General features: G+C 42.0%; 1 protein-coding gene across 1 annotated transcript in view; it reads left to right on the plus strand.

The window, feature by feature from the left end:
- Window positions 1-5,520: 5,520 nt before the first annotated feature.
- LOC141108915 (olfactomedin-4-like) overlaps window positions 5,521-24,451 on the plus strand; it is an 80,285-nt gene continuing 61,354 nt past the window's right edge. The window contains exon 1 of the mRNA XM_073600881.1: window positions 5,521-5,573. Within this exon, the coding sequence (XP_073456982.1) occupies window positions 5,521-5,573 (53 nt within the window). The remainder of the gene's footprint in view (window positions 5,574-24,451) is intronic.

Consider the following 24,451-nt stretch of genomic DNA (forward strand, 5'->3'; position numbering starts at 1 on the left):
AACACGCTCCGATCGGACATTTTCCATCGGAAAATCCGACCGTGTGTACGGGGCAATAGAGCGGAATGACACGGCACAGGGAGAGCCTTGAACAGCTCATCCGGCATCTCTCCTGCTTAATTGCTTAAAGTGATTGTAAAGGATCATTTAAAAAAATAAATAAAAAACAAACATCTCATACTTACCTCCACTGTGCAGCTCGGTTTGCACAGTGTGGCCACAAACACCGACTTCTGGGGTCCCTCTGCGGCTCTCACGGCTCCTCCCCACATCAGATAAGCCCCTCTGAGAAGCGCTCTCCAGAGGGTGTTACCTTGCGGGCGCACTCCCGAGTCCAGCATTTGTGTCCACAGACACGAATGCTGGACTTGGCCCCGCCCCCGGTGCCCACTTCATTGGATTTGACAGCAGCGGGGGCCAATGGCTGCGCTGCTATCAATCTATCCAATCAGTACACGAGACACCAGCTAGAGCTGGTGTGCTCGTCCCTGGGGAGAAGAAAACCGGCTTCAGGTAAGTAAAATGGGGGGCTGGGGGGCTGGGGGGCCGGTGATTGCAAGAAGTTTTTTTTACCTTAATGCATAGGATGCATAAAACATGAGGGTTTACAACCCCTTTAAGATCCCTATTCAAACAGCCCGGTCCTATCGGAGAGGAGCAGTGTGCAGAGGATTTCCAGGACAGGATTATTTGTGATGGCTATCATTTGCATGAGCACATCTGATCTCTATAATTTAAGATCCAACTGCTCTGGTAAATGGCTTTGATTTTATATAAAAGGAGAAAACATTAAGTGAACACTGCTATTCAATTTTTTGCATAATTTATTTATTTTTACATACTGTCACCATTTAGCAACCCTGATCAACACGACACCACGTCACTGGCAAAAAATATATATATATATTTAATTTCTTCATTTTCCAAAAAAAGTGTGAAAAAAATTACAAATTCCAAAAACTGCTTCTTACTAAATACCTTATACTATCTAATTTCCAAAAAGGGGTCTTTTGGAGGGAACTTGTACTGCCGTGGCATTGTAAGGACCTCAAGAAATTAGATAGGCCGTCAGCACATCCGGATTGAATAATTTTCAAGTATACTGTATATACCATAGTCTGCAGACGCTATACTTTTACACAAACCAATCAATATACACTGCTAGTGTTTATTTTCCTTGGACATTAAACACCTTATTTATATGAAAATTGTTTTGATAGTAGCAGCTATTTGTGTAACGGACTATTTTAGTTCATTTGAATATTAGACCATTTCTGAGCGCTGAGGGGACGTGGATTATTACTTGATTGTGATCATATCATTTATTTTTTAAATATAAACTTATTGTTACTTTTTTTACCAATGACATTTAGGCCTAAATTTTTGGATTTATGGAAATTCGATTTTATTGCATATGTTTTATAACAGAAAGTAGAAAATATCTATTTGTTTTTCAAAATTTTCAGTCTTTTTCCTTTATATAGCAAAACAAATAAAGCAGAGATCAAATACTACCAGAAAAAAAGCTCTATTTGTGTGAATTATATAAAAATAGGCCTGTTTGTTTTTGATCTGGGGGGCTGGGAATGGTTTGAGAGTAGCAGCATGTGACTGACATGTGGTTTTATCTCTCTGGCGCCTCCCTCTGGTTTCTGAAAGTTTCTGGAAAAGAGGTGGGGGGAGAGGATTGGAGTGACATGGGGTGTATCTGGGAGCCCTAACCAATCCCCAACTAGAATTGGCAGGGAGCAGGCCTCCTATATATACTCAGGGTCAGCCTGCTGGGGGTGGAGTTTTCAGGTAGAAGAACTGAGTGATGGAGTGTTAGGCTGTCATGGCCTTTGAGGGAGCCCCTCTTCTGGGGGTTGGGTGATCTTGGACCTGGAGCTCGGGAGCTGGGAAGGAACCTCTCCATACAACCCAAACGAGGGGTGTCCGGAACAGGAGTAGGAGAAGGACAGCAGGGAACATTGCCGGGCAAGTCATCAGGAGGGATCCACCCGGGGTCCGTGAGTGACAGGCACAATAAGAGGATCTGGGAGAGACATGCCAGGAGTGCATGTAGAGCCAGAGGGAAAGACTGTGATGTAGCTGTGTTTAGAAACAAGCTGCTGCTGTCAGGAAGGTTGGCAAAGCTTGCACAGGACTGACTGGCACCAGTAGACCACCAAGTTACAACTAGCACAGAAAGTACTCTTTTCATTGCTATTGGTTGATACATCAAAGGAGACTGCAGACCCCTGCCAGCAAATGGCGAATCTTGAACCTTTAGGGCTTTTTCAGAGTGGGGCCTAACCATATGCTAGCTGTGTCAGGAATCAAGCATTGCAGTAGAGAAAGAAGCGTTGACTCATAAGCGATGTGCTGGAGGAGTGAGGAGCTTTAGAGACTACAAATACAGATTCCAACTATCTTTTCCATCGGTTTGAATTAATTTATCTGGGCATCCCATGTTCCTTTTACCCCATCCAAGTTAAATCCCTCAAAAAAACAACAAAAACAAGCTGATGGACTGTTCATTGTCTAATAAAGTGTGACTGGAAGTGAATGCCGGGCTGAGCAGGGTAATAGGTGGAACTACTACACTCAGCGATCCCACGGGGGAACCGCTACACTTCCGTAGCTCAAATGGTTAATCAGGTGTGTCAGAGGAGCTGAGGTTGTTCACAGAGTCAAAACAAAAGAACAAAGAACCCAATCTACCAAGTGGCTCCTCAGGGGGTAGCGCTATAGTTAGTTGAAAAGTAATATCATGCCAATACATAGAATGCCTAAGGACTCATTTCAGCTGTGCCTTTTACTAGTAGTTTTCTGGTGTTCATCAGGAAGTTTTGACTCCTACCAGGTGCTCTGCAAATGCAGGTTCAAAAACGTTGTACGGAGTAATATGGACAGCACTTTAACCACTTCCTTACCGTGCTATAGCCAAAATACGGCTACAGCGTGGCTCTGATGTTCTGGGACGGCGTTCATGGACGTCCTCCCAGAACTGGGGCATGCACCTGGTGCACTCTGTGATCGATGTGTCTTTCGGATACAGTCAATCACAGATGGTGGTACATGGTCAATCACAGCAGCCCTTTACCATGTAATCAGCTGTGTCCAATAACAGTTGATCACAATGTAAACAGACTTGCTGATTAACGGCTCTCCTTTCCCTTAAACGCTGTCACAGCGCGATGGAGAGTCAGTAACCGAAAATCCAGACCGGGGACATGTACACAGATAATCAGGACACAGATCATCAGTTCCCCTTCAGTGCAGCCCCATTAGTGACAATCAGTGCCTATCATTGCTGCCCATCAGTTTTGGCCATCAGTGCCGCCCTTCACTGCAGCCTATCAGTGCTCATTAGTGTTAATTTTAGTGCCCATCAGTCCTGCATATCAGTGCAGCCTCATCAGTGCCCATCAGTGTTGCCTCATCTGTGCCCATCAGTGCAGCCTCATCAGCGCACATCAGTGCAAGAGAAAAATTACTTATTTGCAAAATTTTATAACAGAAATTAAAAAAAGTTTTTTTTTTTCAAAAATGTCTGTATTTTTTCGTTTGTTTTTCAAAAAATAAAAAAACCCAGTGGTGTTTAAATACCATCAAAAGAAAGCTCTATCTGTCTCAAAAAAATATAATGATTTCATATGGGTACAGTGTTGCATCACCATGCAATTGTCATTCAAAGTGTGATAGCACTGAAAGCTGAAAAATTGGCCTGGGCAGGAATGGGGTAAAAGTGCCCAGTAAGTGGTTAAAAGCATGTGTAATGCCTGTGTAGATCATTTAAAGGCCCAGTGCATTTAGCTCTTGATAGAACTGGAAAAAGTTAGTATTTGTTTTGTTAGGTATGCTGGAGGAGGGTATTAGGGTCCACTAAGGGCAGAGATCCACCCAGCAGCATGTCTCTTCATTGTATTTTACAGTTGGAGAGACATTTTTGCATTGACTTTTCTATTCGCACAACAGAGGTTCTCACCATCATTCACTATATGATGTATATATATATATATATATATATATATGTATATATATATATATATATATATATATATATATATAAACATATTTATTTATTTATTTATTTATTTATATACTGTATACAAGATATATATATATATATATTTATATATATATATATATATAGATAGATAGATAGATAGATAGATAGATAGATAGATAGATAGATAGATAGATAGATGTTATATATGACATTTGTACAGTACACTGTACACTTAGTTATTTCCTTTGTTATACCAGTTATTAAAGTGGTTGTAAACCCACGAAAAAAAAAAACCTGCAAGACAAAGGCATAATGAGCTCATTATGAAATACTCACCTTAGATTAAAGCCGCCGCAGCGGTCCTGGCACACTGCTCTGCCCGGCGACATGTCTCCTGGAGTTATTTCCGGGTATTGCGGGCTACGGCGCTGTGATTGGCCGGAGCCGCAAAGACGTCACTCACACGCATGCGCGCGGGAGCCGCCAATAACGGCACATCAGCTGAAGCAACGGCATGAACGAGCCGTTGCTTCAGTGCGCATGTGCTGATGACGTCGGCACATGCTGATACAGGGGATATCTCCTAAACCGTGCAGGTTTAGGAGATATCCATGGTAGCTACAGGTAAGCCTTATTATAGGCTTACCTGTAATGAAAAGTGGTCTGTAAGGGTTTACAACCACTTTAAGGTTTCAGCTGTATAAGTTGGATACAGCTTTCTGGTGATTCACATTCACATATGGGGTTTCCACTACTATTCACATATATTCGTTTTTTAAGGGGCATTTTGGTTATTCAGTTCTATTAGGTGTGGGAACTCATTTCAGTGATTAGCACCAAGCCCATTATATAGAAAAATATATATGGTCCGGCGCTCACTCTCTAAATTCTTAAAATAATACAAACATTCAATTAACCGAGATTACTAAATGGCCAAACAATTTTTCATTAGCATTGATAGTCCCACACCATAGTGTAAAAATAAAGTGCTCTGTTCCAAACAAATAAACTTCTCCTCTTCTGCTTTATTACATGAATGCTTCACCACATGTAACACTCCAAAGCACTCACCACAAATTTGCAAAAAAGAAGGTCATAAGCACTTAATCCAAAGACTCAGATGCAGTTTCCAGATGATTTGATCAACTTATGGGAAGTCCTCTTCCCCAGTATGGCTCTCAAGGAATAAGCAGTACGCACCAAAAAGGAAATGCCATCATAGCCACTTAAAGTGGTTGTAAACCCTTACAAACCACTTCTTACTACAGGTAAGCCAATAATAAGGCTTACCTGTAGCTACCCTGGATATCTCCTAAACTTGAACGGTTTAGGAGATAACACCCTGTATTAGTATGTGCCGACGTCATTGGCAAATGCGCACTGAAGCAATGGCTCATTCATGACATTGCTTCAGCTAGTGTGCCGTTACCAGTGGCTCCCACGCGTACGCGTGGGAGTGACATCATTGTGTCTCCGGCCAATCATTGTGCCGGAGCCTGCGATACCCGGAAGTAACTCTGGGAGCAATGTCGCCTGCCGGAGCAGTGTGCTGGGACCGCTGCGGGGACTTCATTCTAAGGTGAGTATTGCTATGCATACTAGCTCATACCAGAAATCAGTGCCCACAAGTGCCAGAAATCAGTGGCCATTAGTGATGCCAGTCAGTGCCCATCACTGCTGCCCATCAATGCCACCCCTCAATGCCCATCAGTGCTACCCATCAGTGCCACCTATCTGTGCTGCCTATCTGTGCCCACCAGTGCTGTCTATCAGTGCCCACCAGTGCCACCTATCAATGCTCATCTGTGGCACATATCAGTGCCACCTATCAGTGCCCATAAGTGCGGCATATTAGTGCCTCCTCATCAGTGCCACCTAATCAGTGCCCATAAGTGCCTCCTCATCAGTGCCCATAAGTGCCACCTCATCAGTGCCCATCATTGCGCCCATCGGTGAAGGAGAAAAATTACTTATTAACAAAATTTACAGACAGAAACTAAGAAAAACTTTTTTTTTTTCAAAATTTTCGGGCTTTTTTTTTTTTTTTTTAGGAAAACATAAAAAAAAACCCCAGAAGTTATTAAATATCACCAAAAGAAAGCACTATTTGTGTGAAAAAAATTATAAAAATTTCGAAAGGTTATAGTGTAGCATGAAAAAATTATAGTTCATATGGAAAATGATGGTATCATAAACCGGAGGTGTGATTCCTCTTTAAGTCTTCAGTAAATCTTCTATGGATCTTCTAAGACAGTGCAGAAATAAGAAAAGGGGGCTGCTTACCAGATTTGATGGATACCCACCACAGAGATCATGCGAGCCTGAACAAACTCCTCTCGGGGTCAGGAACAGCTGGTCTTTGAGTAGAGACAGACTTCCTTCCACGCCAGGTAGTTGAAATGTTTAATTTCTTTATATTCACATTGTTATTTGGTTTTAATTTGAGTAGCACACTGAACTTTTTTCTTTATACTGTACAAAAATTCATGTTCAAGGTTTTTTAGTTGCAGCACTCAGGATTATTTATGTTTCATATATTTGCAATTTTGTGTGTTTTTTATGCACTTTAAAATAGATTTTCACCAATTTAAATTTCACATTGGTTTATCACAGTTGGGGGTAGCGTGGAACGTTTACCATATACAGTGTATCATGACCGCGCAATTGTCATTCAAAGTGTGACAGCGCTGAAAGCTGTAAAATGGCTTTGGCAGGAAGGGGGGGGGTAAGTGCCTTGTATTGAGAAGGTTAAGGACCAGGCCTATTTCTGACATTTGTTGTTTACAAGTTAAAATCGGTATTTGTTGCTAGAAAATTACTTAGAACCCCCACACATTATATATATTTTATTAGCAGAGACCCTAGAGAATAAAATGGAGATCCCAATCATCCCACTATAACCACTCAAAGTCCAGCAATGTACCAGCACATTTCTGGTCCTTGTTGGGCATATAGTTACATAGTTAGTCTGGTTGAAAAAAGACACAAGTCCATCTAGTTCATCCAATAAAAAAGGGAAAACAACAAAACCAAAAAAAAACAAACAAAAAAAAAATGTTCTTTTTTTTTTTCGTTCAGCCCGTGGTTTGAACAAAAAAAAAGAACCTAACAGATTCCGCCATTCACATCGATCAAGTGGATGAAGAAATCTCTGCAAAAAAGTGAATAAAATATGTCGAAGCATAGGAGCAATCTGTCCACTGACCACCCGAGGCAACCATGCTTGCGCATATGCGTTCTTTTCCTAACTGCGGACAAGAAATCTCCTCCTGCAGCACTGCAAGCAGTGACGTATGTATTCTGAGAGCACACCCTGCTGTTGTCAGAATAAACAGATCACTGCTGCAGCTGAATGGCTTTCCTGCAAAGCAAACAACATTGGTTAATAATAAAACACTAAAACAGAACATTAACTCAAAAAAACTATTTTTTTAGACTTCATTTTTTTTTTTTTACTTTTTCATTTTTTACCTTGTTTTTAATTATTTTTTTTTTTTTATTTCAACTGTGGACTACAAATAAAATGTACCTGCTAGTGCTAGCAGAGATCAGGCCTGATTTTGCTAACGCATCAGAAGTGACATTGATCTACTGACACTGCACTTGTGGGGGGGTGAAAGGGCTAAACGCAAGGGCTAGCAGGTGTCGGGGGTGATCCTGTTAACACTGTGATTTTGGGGACATTATACTATTGGGGACGCTAGTACAGTTCTGATCTGATCAAAGGTACTTATCCATTCAGACACTATACTAGTAATGGAGGTTCATAGTGTGTCTGTGATAGCGTTAAATGTGATGGTGATAATGTAGCGGCCAATCTGACGCTATCTGGGAAGAACGCTGACTGACACCAACGCTATCTGAAGTTGCCCGTGACACTAATACAGTGATCAATTAAAAAATATGTACACTGTACTAATGATACTGGTGACAAGGCAGTGAAAGGGTTAACTGGGGGGGGGGTAATCAGGGGGTTAAATGTGACTAACTAGGTATTTTTTTGTAATTATAGAGCTTTTACTCACACTAGATGTGCTCTCTTCTCTCACTGGAACTGACAAGGGCTCCAGGAGAGAAGATCACATCACCATGTATTTTGTAAACACAGACGCAGATCTGTGATTCAGTAGAAGCGGGTCAAATTATTGGCCTGGACCTGATGACTGTTGGGTACTGTATCAAATCTCAGCACCACTGGGCCGGTGAGCGCTCACGCGCGTCCCCTGCCCAGGAGCGCAGATCACGTGCCTTCTGATCCAGTGCAGGAGAGGTGATCTGCAGCCGTATATCTGTGTTATGCGATAAAATCCTTTGGAAGTAATTAAAGCGGGATTCCTTCCAAAAAAAAAAAAAATTTACAGTCAGCAGCTACTAACACTGTAGCTGCTGACTTTAAATAAGTACTTACCTGTCCTGGGTGCCCGCGATGTCGGCCGCCCGAGGCCGACCCGTCCCTCGGCTCTCGGGTCCCAACACCGCCATCATAGGAAAGGGAAACAGGCAGTGGGCCTTGCGGCTTCACTGCCAGTTTCCTACTGCGCATGCGCGAGCGGTGCTCCGTTCTGTGAATGGCCCCGTGGTGTTCTGGGAACACACACAGTTCCCAGAAGACAACGGGGCCGCTCACCGAGGAGAAGAACACACCGCGGAATAGGAAGAGGCAGATTAGGAACACTGCCTAGCAACAAGGGTTTAGGTAAGTTTAATTTTTTTTTTTCTCATTTTTTTTTTAATTTTTTTTTAGGATTTTTGGTGATTTTTTTTTTCAGGGTGGCCCTCCACTTTAAGAAATGGAAAAAGCACCAAAGAAGCAAAAGAAAAACGAAAGTAGCAAGGCCTCATAAGGGCTAAAACAGATCTTAGAAGCTGCCTCACAAATTTGTACCAATACTGTAGGGGTAAATTGGTATTCTGCAATTAGGAGTAAAATATATTTTATGTTAGCCTTCCAGAACCTGTTAGAAGGAGTAAAGCAGTTATACAAGAAAGGGTATTAGGCTTCATGTACACGGGACGTTTTTACAACCTCTCTTGAACGATTTAACTTGACAGGTAGCCCACGTTTAAAACATCCGTTTTGCCGCGTTTACATGTTGCGTTTAGCGGCGTTTTGCCACGTTTGCGTTTAGTAGCATTTTTTTTTTTTTTAAATAGATTAACAAAAAATGAAAATGTTGCCAGTGCTTTACTGATATAAGAGTATGAGTGAAATTGTAACATTAAAATGACTAATGATCTTGAAAAACATAATGGACTAGAACTTCAAGTTCTCATTCATAATTATGTGTCACTCCCTTGAAAACTGAGTGAGATCATTATGTGATAAAAATCAAATCAAAAACTGCTACCTCATGCGGAAATCAACATATATCCAACCTACAAGGTCAAATTATAAAGTGAGCATTCCAAATGTAAATAGGCAATTGACATCAAAATTTAAATAACCAAATCTTCCATATTATGATGCTAGACCATAAAGAAAATACTATAACAACAATGCAAAATAATCAAGTCTCAAAGGGATGCATTTATGTGTCCAAATCAACTATTCCTCAAATGTGTGCCTAAAAAGTTTTGTACATCCACACTATCATGCAAAGTGCATCTCGCAAGTGCAGGTCTAATGCACTTTTACCCTCTTGGGCTATGAATATGGTAGTCTTTCTCTTCCTAGATGTCCTTAAAGTGGATGTAAACCCAATTTCATCCTTTCTAAACTACTGCCATAGGGGTTATCTATAAGGATATACATGCCTCCTGCATGTATCTTTACCAGTCAAATGTCTCCCCTCTGTCTGTTATTAGACCCAAAAAAACTGCAGATTCTGTGGGTGGGTCTGTTGTCTGGAACACAGTGGGTGGAGTCGGGATGTCAGTAGACTCCCCGCCCACCTCTACACTCCCCTTGTCAATATGCATTTTTTCCTGTGTATTTCTTACACTGAACTTCTGCTATGATCTCTAACATCCAATGAAAAGACAGGAAAGTAACCACATGACTTCAGCATGCCAAATCATTCTGAGGTGTTTAACAGCCAATCCTTGCAGAACTGCTGAAGAAAGGAGTGGGAGGGAATTAAAAAATAATGTATGCCTTAGGCTAATGCACGAGATATGTAAATCACCTGTCACTCACAGCAAGGGGGAGGATTTGACAAAGTTTTTCTCAGTTTGTCAAGATTTATCTCATTGAACAATAAAAGAGGATTGCTCAGAGATGGATTAACTCTTTGTGGCAAGACTGGGCTCAAACGATAGGAAATCTTATACTCTACAGTATGATATAAAAAAAAAAATTTGGGTTTACATCCACTGTAAGGGATAATTGCTTCTTTGGTGGTACTTGGTTAGTGTCTCTTTAAGAGACCATCAGCCTCTGCCTCCTCTGCAGCCAGTACACTCAGAAGAACACAGGGTGGCCTCTCATAGTGTAGTACATCACAAGATACAAATTTATTAAAAGTTATTTTGGCTTTAAAAATACTCTGTGTGCAGCTGCGATATGTCACTGCCCTCAGGACTTCCTCAGGGAACTAGAACTGCAAGTGAAAGGCAGGACTTTAGTAGTTTATTTATTGATAACCACACCAATGTTAAATGTAACAGCAAATGCAGGGGATAGGAATCCCCACCCACTATCACAAGGAAGAGGACTCTGGCAATAGGAGGCAGGTGATTAGGAGCATGTTACATGTTACACTCTAAATACAGGTGTATCATGTAACATGTTCCTAAAGGTATGTGTGTGATGGAAAAATCTGGACAGCCGCACTCCGGATTGGAAAAGTAAAAAATAAAATCCTCTTTATTGAAAAAGTAATGACATGATTAAAATCCGTACATGGCTTTGTTGGGATAATGCAGCATAACCGCTAACGCGTTTCACGCTCCCATAGAGCGCTTACTCATAGCTGGTTTGAACAAAAGTGATCACCACTTATATACACATAATTTGTCTACCACATGACTACATATTGATTATCTAATTCTGAACAGCTGGTCGTTAGTCTGTGTGGGATCTTTTTGGCATAGATGTAATTGAATGTGCGTCCTATAGTGGAATCACTAATGAAGACATAAATATATAAATGAAATGTGTTCATGTTGACAAATGTCAACATATATGAATGATAAAAAATTTTCTTTTCAAGGTTTTCGAAAAAACATATTTATTATTTTCCAAAATCACAAGAATGAGATGGGTGCTGGAATTCGACGTTCAAACGTATAAATTATCATACGGATAGGCGCAAGTAATCGATCCATTTTATTGGGCCACACATCCTTCCACTCATACCAGCAAATGACTAGTGATATGCATATATGCTTTCATTAAAAAAGAAACAATTTACTATATCTTTCGCATTCACTGTCACTTGAATCTCGTTTTTAATTAGACATTATTGTTTGATGGTACTGTAGGTAGACCATAACACTAACTTTGCATAAATGTTTGCACAAATGTTTTTCAGCACATGAGTACATGGTTCATTACCTTCTTTGTAAAGTTCTCATGTGTTTTGAGTTGATTTAAGAGCTGTGGTCTTCAAAGAGGTAGATTAGTTGTTTATTTCACATAGTAATTGGTTAAGTGAGATTGTAACTTATCCATTGATATAAACACATATATTGGATGAACCTGTCATATGGTCACTGCCAATACTATACTATGTATAGAAAGAATAGTGACAGGTGCGCAAACACTGTATTTTGTCCTATTTTTATCTACCTCATATAGTTCTGCCCATACACTTGAAGACAATTCATCGAGAGATGTGATTGCTTCAAAGAAAGACATTCAGCAACGTTAATGTTGTTGCTTGATTGGGATGAATGCATCCCATACGGAGTGATGCAAGGTTTTAAATGAGCACTTTTGTGAAACTGGAGTGGTGGAGTTATCAGTGAGTGATAAGTTTCACAATCCTTCATATGCTGCAAAGATTAATATTTACACATGTAGAAATTGAAGTAAAAGCACTTATTTACACACAGACTCCTGCAAATCAGGAGATTATTGGTCGCATCATTGCGACAGGACGCTAGTTTTCTGTTCAGTATCTAATTTACATACGTATCACGTTTTTTGAAAGCCGAAATTATCGTGTATATACACATACACATATATATAAAGAATTGCTTTTTATCATTATTTCTATTTTTATTTTTATTTTTATTTTTACCTTTATGTCGTTTCAAAAAATTTTTTACATATATTCATGCACTATACACACATATTTAGCCTTTTTTTTTTTTTTTTTTTAGACACCGATAGTGGTGTTGGATGCACATCTTTTTACCACATGCATATAGACTTAATTTTCACTCTATACACTATTTACATTATACCGCAGCCACCAGTTCACATAGTTTGCTCATACTTGCGCCTATCCGTATGATAATTTATACGTTTGAACGTCTAATTCCAGCACCCATCTCATTCTTGTGATTTTGGAAAATAACAAATATGTTTTTTCGAAAACCTTGAAAAGAAAATTTTTTATCATTCATATATGTTGACATTTGTCAACATGAACACATTTCATTTATATATTTATGTCTTCATTAGTGATTCCACTATAGGACGCACATTCAATTACATCTATGCCAAAAAGATCCCACACAGACTAACGACCAGCTGTTTAGAATTAGATAATCAATATGTAGTCATGTGGTAGACAAATTATGTGTATATAAGTGGTGATCACTTTTGTTCAAACCAGCTATGAGTAAGCGCTCTATGGGAGCGTGAAACGCGTTAGCGGTTATGCTGCATTATCCCAACAAAGCCATGTACGGATTTTAATCATGTCATTACTTTTTCAATAAAGAGGATTTTATTTTTTACTTTTCCAATCCGGAGTGCGGCTGTCCAGATTTTTCCATCACACACATACCATTGGGATAGCAATTGCCGGCACCTGGGACTCTCACAATCATCCACACAGCGGAGGACGGGAAGCTTATACCCGGTCACCTAGAGCGGTGGTAACCATTTTGTTCATCTTAACATGTTCCTAAAGGTGGGCCTATCCTTTTGCATGAGTGTTTGTCTATGTTGATGAGGGAAAGGGCTTCTTCCCCACAACAACAGTAGTCTAGGGGATGTCTTTTTGAAGTTTTATTTTTGGGTAACTTGGATGGGGTGTAGGGTAGAATAGGATACTCCAAGGTCACTAGTGGAAACAGGAGGACACACTTCTCTAAACTACAACTTTAGGAATTAATCTTCTGCCAACTCAAAATAAAACCCTCCATGGGAGAATAGTAGAGGCCAGAGGTATGTAAACCTCCAAAGGGGAACTATTTATCTTCCAGTTTAAAAAGACAGTTCTCCCATGTGATACAAGAGGGGTCAACAGTGTGAACCTCACACACAGAATACTTATCCCAAAATTGGTATAAAGTCTTTCCACAAAACTAGAGGGGGACTGGTCAGTATGTACCTCTCAGGAGAAGAACTATCCCAGCAATCCCAATAGTGTACAGTCACCCTGATCTTGCAGCAGAGCAGTACTCACATATCTAAGGGAGTAGCTGCGCCCATTCAGTTTTCTCCAGGTGCCTTTTAGTGAACAAAATGTAGTTTGATCCTAAGGTGAAGTCTTTGGGGTGTTATCCAACTCCCGAGTGTAGGATTTCCGTCTATGCCACAGCTGGAACCTCAATGATCAGCCCCTTGGATCAGTGGAACAGCTTGGAAGTAAGAGGTAGCTACCGCCTACCTGAACAGGTGGTCTCCTCTCAACAGGAACCCTGACTGTTCTAGAGCTCAAACTATTTTTGCACTCCCCAGCCACCTTTTAGACACACCTTCCCAGGATTGGCTGTAGTGCCATAAATATCCATGCTGCCCATTTGCCTTGTCTCCCACTCCTATGTTGCAGCACATTCTAGAAAGCAGGGAAGAGCAATCAAATCTGCAGCCTGTGAAACCCTGAACAGCCAAAACCAATCAACTGCTACTCTTCTGATTCAGGAGATCCAAAAAAAATAAATTCTCTTAACACCCTAGCACCTAACTAAAAGGGAGCTACAATAAAAAAAAGTACAGCAATGTAATTCCATTGTCAGTCATGTTGTCCAGCAATGCAGATCCTGGTCAGTCATGATAATTGACGCCTGCCAACCCACCAAAAGAAAAAAAGGCATTGGCCCACTGACATGTCTGATGACTGCTCACAGGGAATGATAGCTCCCTGGCCCGCAGCTTAATGTACAGTGGGGACGGAAAGTATTCAGACCCCCTTAAATTTTTCACTCTTTGTTATATTGCAGCCATTTGCTAAAATCATTTATGTTCATTTTTTTCCTCATTAATGTACACTCAGCACCGCATATTGACAAAAAAACACAGAATTGTTGACATTTTTGCAGATTTATTAAAAAGAAAAACTGAAATATCACATGGTCCTAAGTATTCAGACATTTTGCTGTGACACCCATATATTTAACTCAGGTGCTGTCCATTTCTTCTGATCATCCTTGAGATGGTTCTGCACCTTCATTTGAGTCCAGCTGTGTTTGATTATACTGATTGGACTTGATTAGGAAAGCCACACACCTGTCTATATAAGACCTTACAGGAAAGGGTGCCTTTGGCCAATCATGGCTCACACTATATAAGGCTGCCTGCACGTCGGCCCCATGTAGTGTGTTGTTGGCATGGACGGAGAGAGAGTGTCATTAAGATTGAGCATTCTTGTATATATATATATATATATATATATATATATATATATATATATATATATATATATATATATATATATATATGTTGTGTATGTAGCTTAGTTATATCTGACTGCAGGCTGTTCCTGGTGTACTTTTCTAATATACTTCAGGCAGGCAGGCAGGTTATTCAGTTAGCTGCAGTGTATTTAATATATATATATATATATATATATACAGACAGTCTTGTGTATATATATATATATATATATATATATATATATATATATATATATATATATATATATATATATATATATATACATATACACTGTATCCAGTTTAGCTATATCTGACTGCAGGCCATTCCTGGTGTACTTTTTCTAATATACTTCAGGCGGTGTACACAGTACACTGTACTGTGCACCCATAGTGCAGTTGCTACTACTTTTCTGGTGGTGTACACAGTACACCCATAGTTGTTATTACACTTCTGTTGGTGTACACAGTACCGTGCACCCCTAGTGCAGTTTCTACTATTTTTTTGGTGGTATACACAATACAGTAAACCCATAGATGTTATTACACTTCTGTTGGTGCACGGTACACAGTACCGTGCACCCCTAGTGCAGTTGCCACTACTTTTCTGGTGGTGTACACAATACACAATACATACAGTGCACCCATAGTTTCTATTAGACCTCTGGTGGTGTACACTGTACCGTGCACCCCTAGTGCAGTTGCTACTACTTTTCTGTTGGTGTACACAATACAGTACACCCATAGTTGTTATTACACTTCAGTTGGTGTACACAGTACCGTGCACACCTAGTGCAGTTGCTACTACCTTTCTGGTGGTGTACACAGTACACAATACATACAGTACACCCATAGTTGTTATTACACTTCTGTTGGTCTACACAGTACCATGCACCCGTAGTGCAGTTTCTAGTGCTACTACTTTTCTGGTGGTGTACACAGTACCCAATACATACAGAGCACCCATAGTTGTTATTAAACTTCTGTTGGTGTACACAGTTGTGTGCACCCCTAGTGCAGTTGCTACTACTTTCCTGGTGGTGTACACAATACATACAGTGCGCCCATAGTTGTTATTACACTTCTGTTGGTGTACACAGTACTGTGCACCCCTAGTGCAGTTGCTACTATTTTCCTGGTGGTGTACACAATACATACAGTACACCCATAGTTGTTATTACACTTCTGTTGGTGTACACAGTACCGTGCACCCATAGTGCAGTTGCTACTACTTTTCTGGTGGTGTACACAATACAGTACACTCATAGTTGTTATTACACTTCTGTTGGTGTACACAGTAACCTGCACCCCTAGTGCAGTTGCTACTATTTTTTGGTGGTGTACACAATACAGTAAACCCATAGATGTTATTACACTTCTGTTGGTGCACGGTACACAGTACCGTGCACCCCTAGTGCAGTTGCCACTACTTTTCTGGTGGTGTACACAATACACAATACATACAGTGCACCCATAGTTTCTATTAGACCTCTGGTGGTGTACACTGTACTGTGCACCCCTAGTGCAGTTTCTACTACTTTTCTGTTGGTGTACACAATACAATACACCCATAGTTGTTATTACACTTCAGTTGGTGTACACAGTACCGTGCACACCTAGTGCAGTTGCTACTACCTTTCTGGTGGTGTACACAGTACACAATACATACAGTACACCCATAGTTGTTATTACACTTCTGTTGGTGTACACAGTACCATGCACCCGTAGTGCAGTTGCTAGTGCTACTACTTTTCTGGTGGTGTACACAGTACCCAATACATACAGTGCACCCATAGTTGTTATTAAACTTCTGTTGGTGTACACAGTTGTGTGCACCCCTAGTGCAGTTGCTACTACTTTCCTGGTGGTGTACACAATACATACAGTACACCCTTAGTTGTTATTACACTTCTGTTGGTGTACACAGTACCGTGCACCCGTAGTGCAGTTGCTAGTGCTACTACTTTTCTGGTGGTGTACACAGTACCGTGCACCCCTAGTGCACTTGCTACTACTTTTCTGGTGGTGTACACAGTACATAATACATACAGTACACCCATAGTTGTTATTACACTTCTGTTGGTGTACACAGTACCTTGCACACGTAGTGCAGTTGCTAGTGCTACTACTTTTCTGGTGGTGTACACAGTACACAATACATACAGTGCACCCATAGTTGCTATTAAACTTCTGTTGGTGAACACAGTACCGTGCACCCCCAGTGCACTTGCTACTACTTTTCTGGTGGTGTACACAGTACACAATGCAGTGTAGTGTGGTTTTGCTAAACAAAACCACCAAGGAGAAGCAGAAGCTCACAAGCCACTAAAAAAGGGCAAGCAGGCTCTGTGTCTACAGTCGACAGTGCTGGTCGTGGACACGGTGCATCCTCAGCACTTGGCCGTGGGGCACGCTTGTCCTTTTTTTCTGCAGCTGGCCGTGTTATTGAGCCACAACATGCAGAAGAGTTGGTGGAATGGATAACAAAGCCCTCCTCATCCTCCTCATCCTCTGTCACCCAGGCTCAGAGTAGTTTGCCTGCCAATGCAGCTGCCAAAGTGGCCTATTCCATCAGCTCCATGTCAACAGTCACTCCTTCCCTAGCCCCACCATCATGCACGGAGGAGTCCCCCGAACTATTCGACCACAGTGTCGGGTACATGCTGCAGGAGGATGCGCAGCGATTTGAAGGCTCCCATGATGGTACCCAGGTTGAGAAAGGCAGTAACGTGAGCCTAGAGAGAGGGGGTGCCCAAGAAGGTCAAGAAACTGGCAGTTGTGTTCCCTGAGCTGTGCATACTGCCAAGTTTGCTCCAGTGATGAGGAGGGAGGGGATGATGACGTCACTGACTCTACTTGGAAGCCTGATAGAAGAGAGGAGGAGGAGGCACATCTCCAACGAGGCATGGCCCTCCAGGGGGCAGCTTAAGGGCAGCCACCCTATTGCATCACACCGCAGAGCTAAGCAGATGCAGGGCGCTGCTGACTACCCACATATTTTGAAAAGTTCTTTGGTGTGGGCCTTTTTTGACACGTGTGCAGCAGATCACATCATTGCTGTTTGCAACATATGTCTGAAGTGTATCAAGCGTGGCCAAAAGAGCAGCTGCTTGGGCACCACAGGCTTGACCAGACATATGTTGAGCTCCCATGCAGTCCGTTGGCAACAGTACTTAAAAGACCCACACCAAAGAACAAGGTGGACCTCTCCTTGCTCCTCATCAGCTGAGATCTCCAACCCCACTATACCTTCAGTCCTCTCAGAAACCAGCACTGACAAGAATAAAGGTGTAGAATTAGGTGTGCCAAGTACTTGCGGGCAATCTGCTATCGCTACACCAACGTCCGATTGTAGCAGGCAAATTTCCCTACACCAGTTGCTAAACCGGCGTAAGAAATTCTGTCCCAGCCATCCACATGCTCAGCGGCTGAATGCTAGTTTGGCTTAACTGCTAGCACTCCAACTGCTGCCTTTTCAGCTGATAGACTCTGCCCCCTTTCGAGAATTTGTGGAATGTGCGGTACCTCAGTGGCACGTTCCCAAATGCCAATTTTTTTCTCGTAAGGCAATTACGGCTCTCTACCGACATGTGGAAGGCAATGTCTTGGCCACGTTGGACAGGGCGGTCAGCAGTAAGGTGCATATTACCACTGACTCATGGTCCAGCAGGCATGGACAGGGACGTTACCTGCTGGCAGCTGGGAAGGATGCAGGACAGGGTGCAGTATTGTTGGAGCTTGTTCCGCCACCACGCCTCCAAAATGCTGGTAGTGGTGATTCTGCCACACCTCTCTCCTCCACCCCCTCCTCGTCTTCTTCCTCTATGGCCTCTTCCTGTGCAGATTTGTCCTCAGAACCAGCGGTGCTCCATAGGCGTTCTAGAGACTACGCAAGCACTCAGGCAAAAAGATGTCATGCGGTGCTTGAGTTGGTCTGCTTAGGAGACAGAAGCCATACTGGGGCAGAGATTCTGTCAGTTCTGCAGGAGCAGGCTCAGAGGTGGTTGACGCCACGCCAGCTTCAGCCAGGGATGGTGGTTTGGGACAATAGCACCAACCTCCTCTCCACCCTCCAACAGGGACACTTGACCCATGTGCCCTGTTTTGCTCACATCCTTTATTTGGTGGTGCAGCGGTTCTTGTGCAGGTACCCAGGCTTACAGGATGTCCTGAGGCAGGCCAGGAAAGTCTGTGGGCATTTCCGCCGGTCATATAATGCCAGTGCTCGGCTGGCTGACCTTCAAAAGGAATGCAACCTGCCCAAGAACCGCCTCATCTGTGACATGCCCACCAGGTGGAACTCAAGGTTGGCAATGCTGCAGCAGCTACACACGCAGCAGAGGGCCATAAATGAGTACCTGTGTGAGTATGGCACCAGGACAGGGTCAGGGAAGCTTGGCTTTTTTTCGCCACGCCATTGGCTCATGATGCATGCACTGTCCTGTCACCATTTGAGGAGGCCACGAGGATGGTGAGCAGTGACAGTGCATGCATCAGCATGCATCAGTGATACTGTCCCTCTTGTCTACCTGTTGGAGCACACGCTGCGTGGAATAATGGACAGGGCACTTGAGGCAGAACAGAGGGAGGAAGAGGAGGACTTCCTTACCTCTCAAGGCCCCCTTTATCCAGACAGTATTCCTGCGGGCCTGACGATCTCACAGGAAGGAGGAGGAGAAGGATGAGGATTGTGTCAGCATGGAGGTGGAGCCTAGCACTCAGCATCAGCAGCAGTCTTCAAGGGATCGTTTACAGTCCCCAGAAACCCAAGGACTTGTACGTGGCTGGGAGGAGGCGGCTGGGGATCAGGTCGTCCTTAGTGACAAAGAGGACTCTCGATCGAATGCCTCAGCAAACCTACGCTGCATGGCCTCCCTGATCCTGCAAAGCCTGCGAAAGGACCCTCGGATTTGTGTGATCAAGGAGAGGGATCACTACTGGCTGGCAACCCTTCTTGATCCACGTTACAAGGGTAAGGTTGCGGAACTTATCCAGCCGTCACAGAGGGAGCAGAGGATGAAACTTCTTCCAGAGGCCTTGCAGAAAGGTTTGTGCAACGCTTTTCCAGAGCCTGGGAGGATACAAATTCCTTGTCCTGGACAAAGTGTTGCTGAGGCTTCGGTCAGTCAGAAGGAGCAGTGGAGAAGGTTGCCGTCTGACTGATGCGTTCAGACAATTTTTTAGTCCACAGCCCCAAGGTATGATTGGTTCCAGCAACCATCGCCAGCGTCTGTTGTACATGGTGCAAGAATACCTAGGGGCAAGATCAGACTTGGAGACCTTTCCAACCGAAAATCCTCTGGGTTACTGGGTCTTGAGGATGGATCACTGGCCAGAGCTTGCACAGTTTGCAATTGAGCTACTGGCCTGTCCTGCATCCAGCGTTCTTTCGGAACGCACATTCAGTGCCGCTGGAGGCTTTGTAACCGATCAGAGTGCGTCTGGCCACCGACTCGGTTGATCGGCTCACCTTCATAAAAATGAATCAGTCTTGGATCACCAGCTACCAAGCACCTGATGCTGATGTAATCGAATAATTTTTTTATGAATGTGAGATCCCTTGAAGACTGCCTATGCTGATGCTGATGCTGACTGACTATACTGTTATGCCGAGTGACTATCCTATTCCTCCTCAATGTTCATGTTGATAGCTTCTAAGAACATTTTTGGTTCTGGGCACTAGCACCAGTGCCTAAAGCCCAATTTTTCTGCCCCTGTTTAACAGGGGCACGTAATTACAATTTTTGCTGTAATATTTTGCAGCAGGGCTCGTTCCTGCACTCAACTAGAGTATCTGTGAGAGGTTGCAGTGTTGTGGCACCAGCACCAGTGCCTAAAGCTCAATTTTTCTGCCCCTGTTTAACAGGGGCGCATAATTACAATTTTTAAATCTAATATTTCACAGCAGGGCTCGTTCCTGCACTCAGCAACAGAATCTGTGAGGAGTTACAGTGTTGTGGCACCAGCACCAGTGCCTAAAGCCCAATTTTTCTGACCCTGTTCAACAGGGGCATGTAATTACAATTCTTTATATAATATTTCACAGCAGGGCCCGTTCCAGCGCCCAAACAGAGTAACTGTGAGGGCTTACAGTGTTGTGGCAACACCAGCACACCACCACCAAAGGCCCATTTTTTCTGACCCTGTTCAACAGGGGCATGTAATTAAAATTCTTGATATAATATTTCATAGCAGGGCCCATTCCAGCGCCCAGCAAGAGTAACTGTGAGGGCTTACAGTATTCTGGTACCACCAACACCTAAGGCCCAATTTTCTGCAGAGTATATAAGGCAGGCCCCTACTTTCAACCATCCGACTTACAAACGACTCCTACTTACAAACGGAGGGAGACAACAGGAAGTGAGAGGAAATCTACCCCTAGGAAGGGAAATTCTCTCCTGTAAGAGTTAATATGGGAAAAAGGTGTCTCCTCCACTGATTTATCACCAATCCTTGTTTCCCTTAAAAACCCCACATTTTTCAAATCCAATTGTCATTGGGACAGAAAGTGAGGTAAAATCTTCTGAACAGGGGCACAGACAGCAAAACAAATGTTACAGGGGTGATACCCCTTCCCTATGTTTTCCAAAAAGCTTTAAAATAGATTTTTTGGCTGGAGCTACACTTACAAAATGTACCTGTTCCAAATTAAAAACAGATTCTACTTAAGAATAAACCTACAGTCCCTGTCTTGTTTGCACCGCCTGTATACTGCTGTTCAGAGTATATAGGGCCTGGGGGCCCCAACGCCTTTTCTTTTTTTAATTTGGGTGCGGGGTTCCCCTTAATATCCATACAAGACCCAAAGGGCCTGGTAATGGACTTGGGGGGTACTGATTTTCATCCATATTGGTGGACCCAACATTACATTAAAGCCGCAAGCAGTTTTAAATGACTTTTATTCCTTTAGAAATGTCATTTTGTGCAGGGGCTGCTCTAAGCGCGGGAAACACACGCCACTTTACAGGCATACTATAGACACCCCCCAGGTACGATATTTAAAAGAATATTTCACTTTTATTTTTTCACTTTAAGCATCATTAAAATCACTGCTCCTGGAAAAACGGCCGTTTTTAAAACTTTCTTTTGCATTGATACATGTCCCCTGGGGCAGGACCCGGGTCCCCAAACCCTTTTTAGGACAATAACTTGCATATTAGCCTTTAAAATTCGCACTTTTGATTTCTCAAGTTCGAGTCCCATAGACTTTAACGGTGTTCGAATGTTCGCGCAAATTTTCGGTCTGTTCACATGTTCTGGATGCGAACCGAACCGGGGGGGTGTTCGGCCTATCCCTAGTGTGAATGCTGGAACCTTTAGTTTTATCTCTTTTGTGTGTCATGTCATGCAGATGTGACCCCCCTCCTTTGCGCTCTAATGAAATAATGTAGCTGGGATGAGAGATCAGTGATAAGCTGGAAGGACACCATGCCAATTTCTGTTTTTTTAGACAAAACATTTATAACAAAATGTGCCGGGTTAATCTAATGATAAACAATGTGATCACAATTATTTTGAATCTGTTTTCCAAACATGGTAAAATGAAGGTAACATTTAAACATGTATTACACAAATTTAATATCCTTTGGTAGTGGAAACAGTGCATTTAAAAAATGGAATCTAAGTAAAATGTCCTCCTTTTAAGGAAATATATTAGTATTAGAGTGTGATATTGAGATTATCACTTGAGTATTAATTTCTTATTTGAGTTTAACAATATTATTTAAAAAAATAGATATATTGTAACTGGTTTAGACAACCTTTGGTTGGAAATGAAATCCAGGTTATTGGGGACATTTGTAAAATGGGATTAGTTTAGATAAGATAACAATTTTGTAATTTTACATTTATACAACAAACCCTTATTGAGAGAAAAAAAAAGATTAAGATGAGGTTGTTAATTGGAATACAGCTGCCATAATATTTAACAAAGCCAAGATGGATGGGATACATAAGAAGTTTTCCTACAAAAATGAAATCTAAAGGTCTGATAATAACTTGATGTGCGGTCCATGATGTGAGAGTAATAATAAATAACATTTAAATATAACAGACCCATCACATCAAGTCCACACACCCTGTTAGCATAGATGCCACCTGCAGCCAGTTGTTTTATAGTTTTTGATCTGGCTGAGAGCTTTCTGTTCTGTCATATACCGATCATTGGTCCTTTTGTTTTTATTTATTTTTATTTTTGAAATCCAAAGCAGAATGTGGGGATTGTAAAAGTATGTGCCCCTTTTCCTTTTAAGTGCAGTGGTATAAGCAGAAGAATATTTTGGGTTTATTAGGCATCTCTGCATGCAGAGTATTGTTATAATTTATTATGTTATGACATCAGGAAAATAATGTCAGATGGAAACTAAGGACTTGTGTTATCTAGCTAAAACTAACAACAGAGCAAGCAATGAGAAATTATAATATTGCCAGGCAAAAATTGTCTTTTTGAAACATGAAACTGAAGTTCTTACACAAACAGCATGATAGAAAACAAGCCATTGTAATATATTTATGCAAGCTGGACCCAGTAATGAAGGGTTCACCCCGATATATCAGAGCTGTAGCTTTATGCAAAGGTGCTATTAGACAAAGTTAACACAGTAAAAATCTCTCCTGCGCTCAGGTGTCCATGAACCGAACATGTGGTGCGACCGCCTAAAAAGGTAATGCCTAATGTCTTGCAGCCCTCCTTTGAACAATGGGTATTCAAGCTAGAAAAAAAAACAGAAAAGAAGGAGGGTGCACCAACCTAGTGCATTACCACTGATAAACTCTAATGCAGCATAAAAACAGTAAAAATTATACTCACAAACGAGCTTGCAAAAAGGGCGCAACAGCGCTGTTTCTGTGAATCGACACACCAGGACCTATTGCCAAGAGGGTCAAACCGGTGCAAATGGCTAACGCGTTTTGGGGGAGCACCCCTTTCTTCAGAGCCTAAGCAGGCAATGGTTGGTCTCTCAAAATTCCCTCTCTATAAATGTGCCTGTATCTGCCACACCCAATTGGTAGCGACGCCCCCCCTCCCCAAAAAAAAAATTATAGGCAACACCCACCCATTTAGGCTAACCCTCCCTGGACCCATCCCTCTGAGTGCGATCCCTATTTGAGCCAGATAATAAAAAACAACAAGCATCACTCTATGTTGCCTGCTAAATATTGAGCCAATGGATCTATAATGCTATCAGCATGGACCACATAGCACAGGGCCCTGCGCACCAAATATACAGCAGACTAAATGTTTGTCTAATGAAAGGTTCAAATTATGAATTTGTTTTGTTTGTTTATGTACAAATCTAACAATAAAAAGGGTGTACATTTGAATCCAGCCACCTTATTTCCTCTATTAGAGGAGGCTGGAGACGAAAAGAAAGAAGAAAAAAAAAGAAAAACCACATGTGTTAAATTGATGATGTAGGAATCAGCTGCTGTGAGCCCAGTGCAGGACACACTCCCTGAAGACCCAGATATTTAATTTTTTGTAGATTTGATCCATAGGTTTTATACTGAGGATGGAAATACCCATACTGAGTATGCAGTTCACCCAGAAGGATACTCTGTATTTAGAGTCATTGGATCCTTTTTCCCTATCTCAAGAAGCAGAGCTCCATGTTTTAGCAAAGCCTGTGAGCTATAAAAAGAGTATATATATATTTATATAGATAGTCGAGATATAGAGAGCTTTTGGTTCCATTTGCAGGGCCAGAAGTTTGTTTTTACTTTGGCAGGTCAATCAAGCATGCTAAG

This window comes from Aquarana catesbeiana, linkage group LG09, assembly GCF_042186555.1.
Source record: "Aquarana catesbeiana isolate 2022-GZ linkage group LG09, ASM4218655v1, whole genome shotgun sequence".
Classification (NCBI taxonomy): domain Eukaryota; kingdom Metazoa; phylum Chordata; class Amphibia; order Anura; family Ranidae; genus Aquarana; species Aquarana catesbeiana.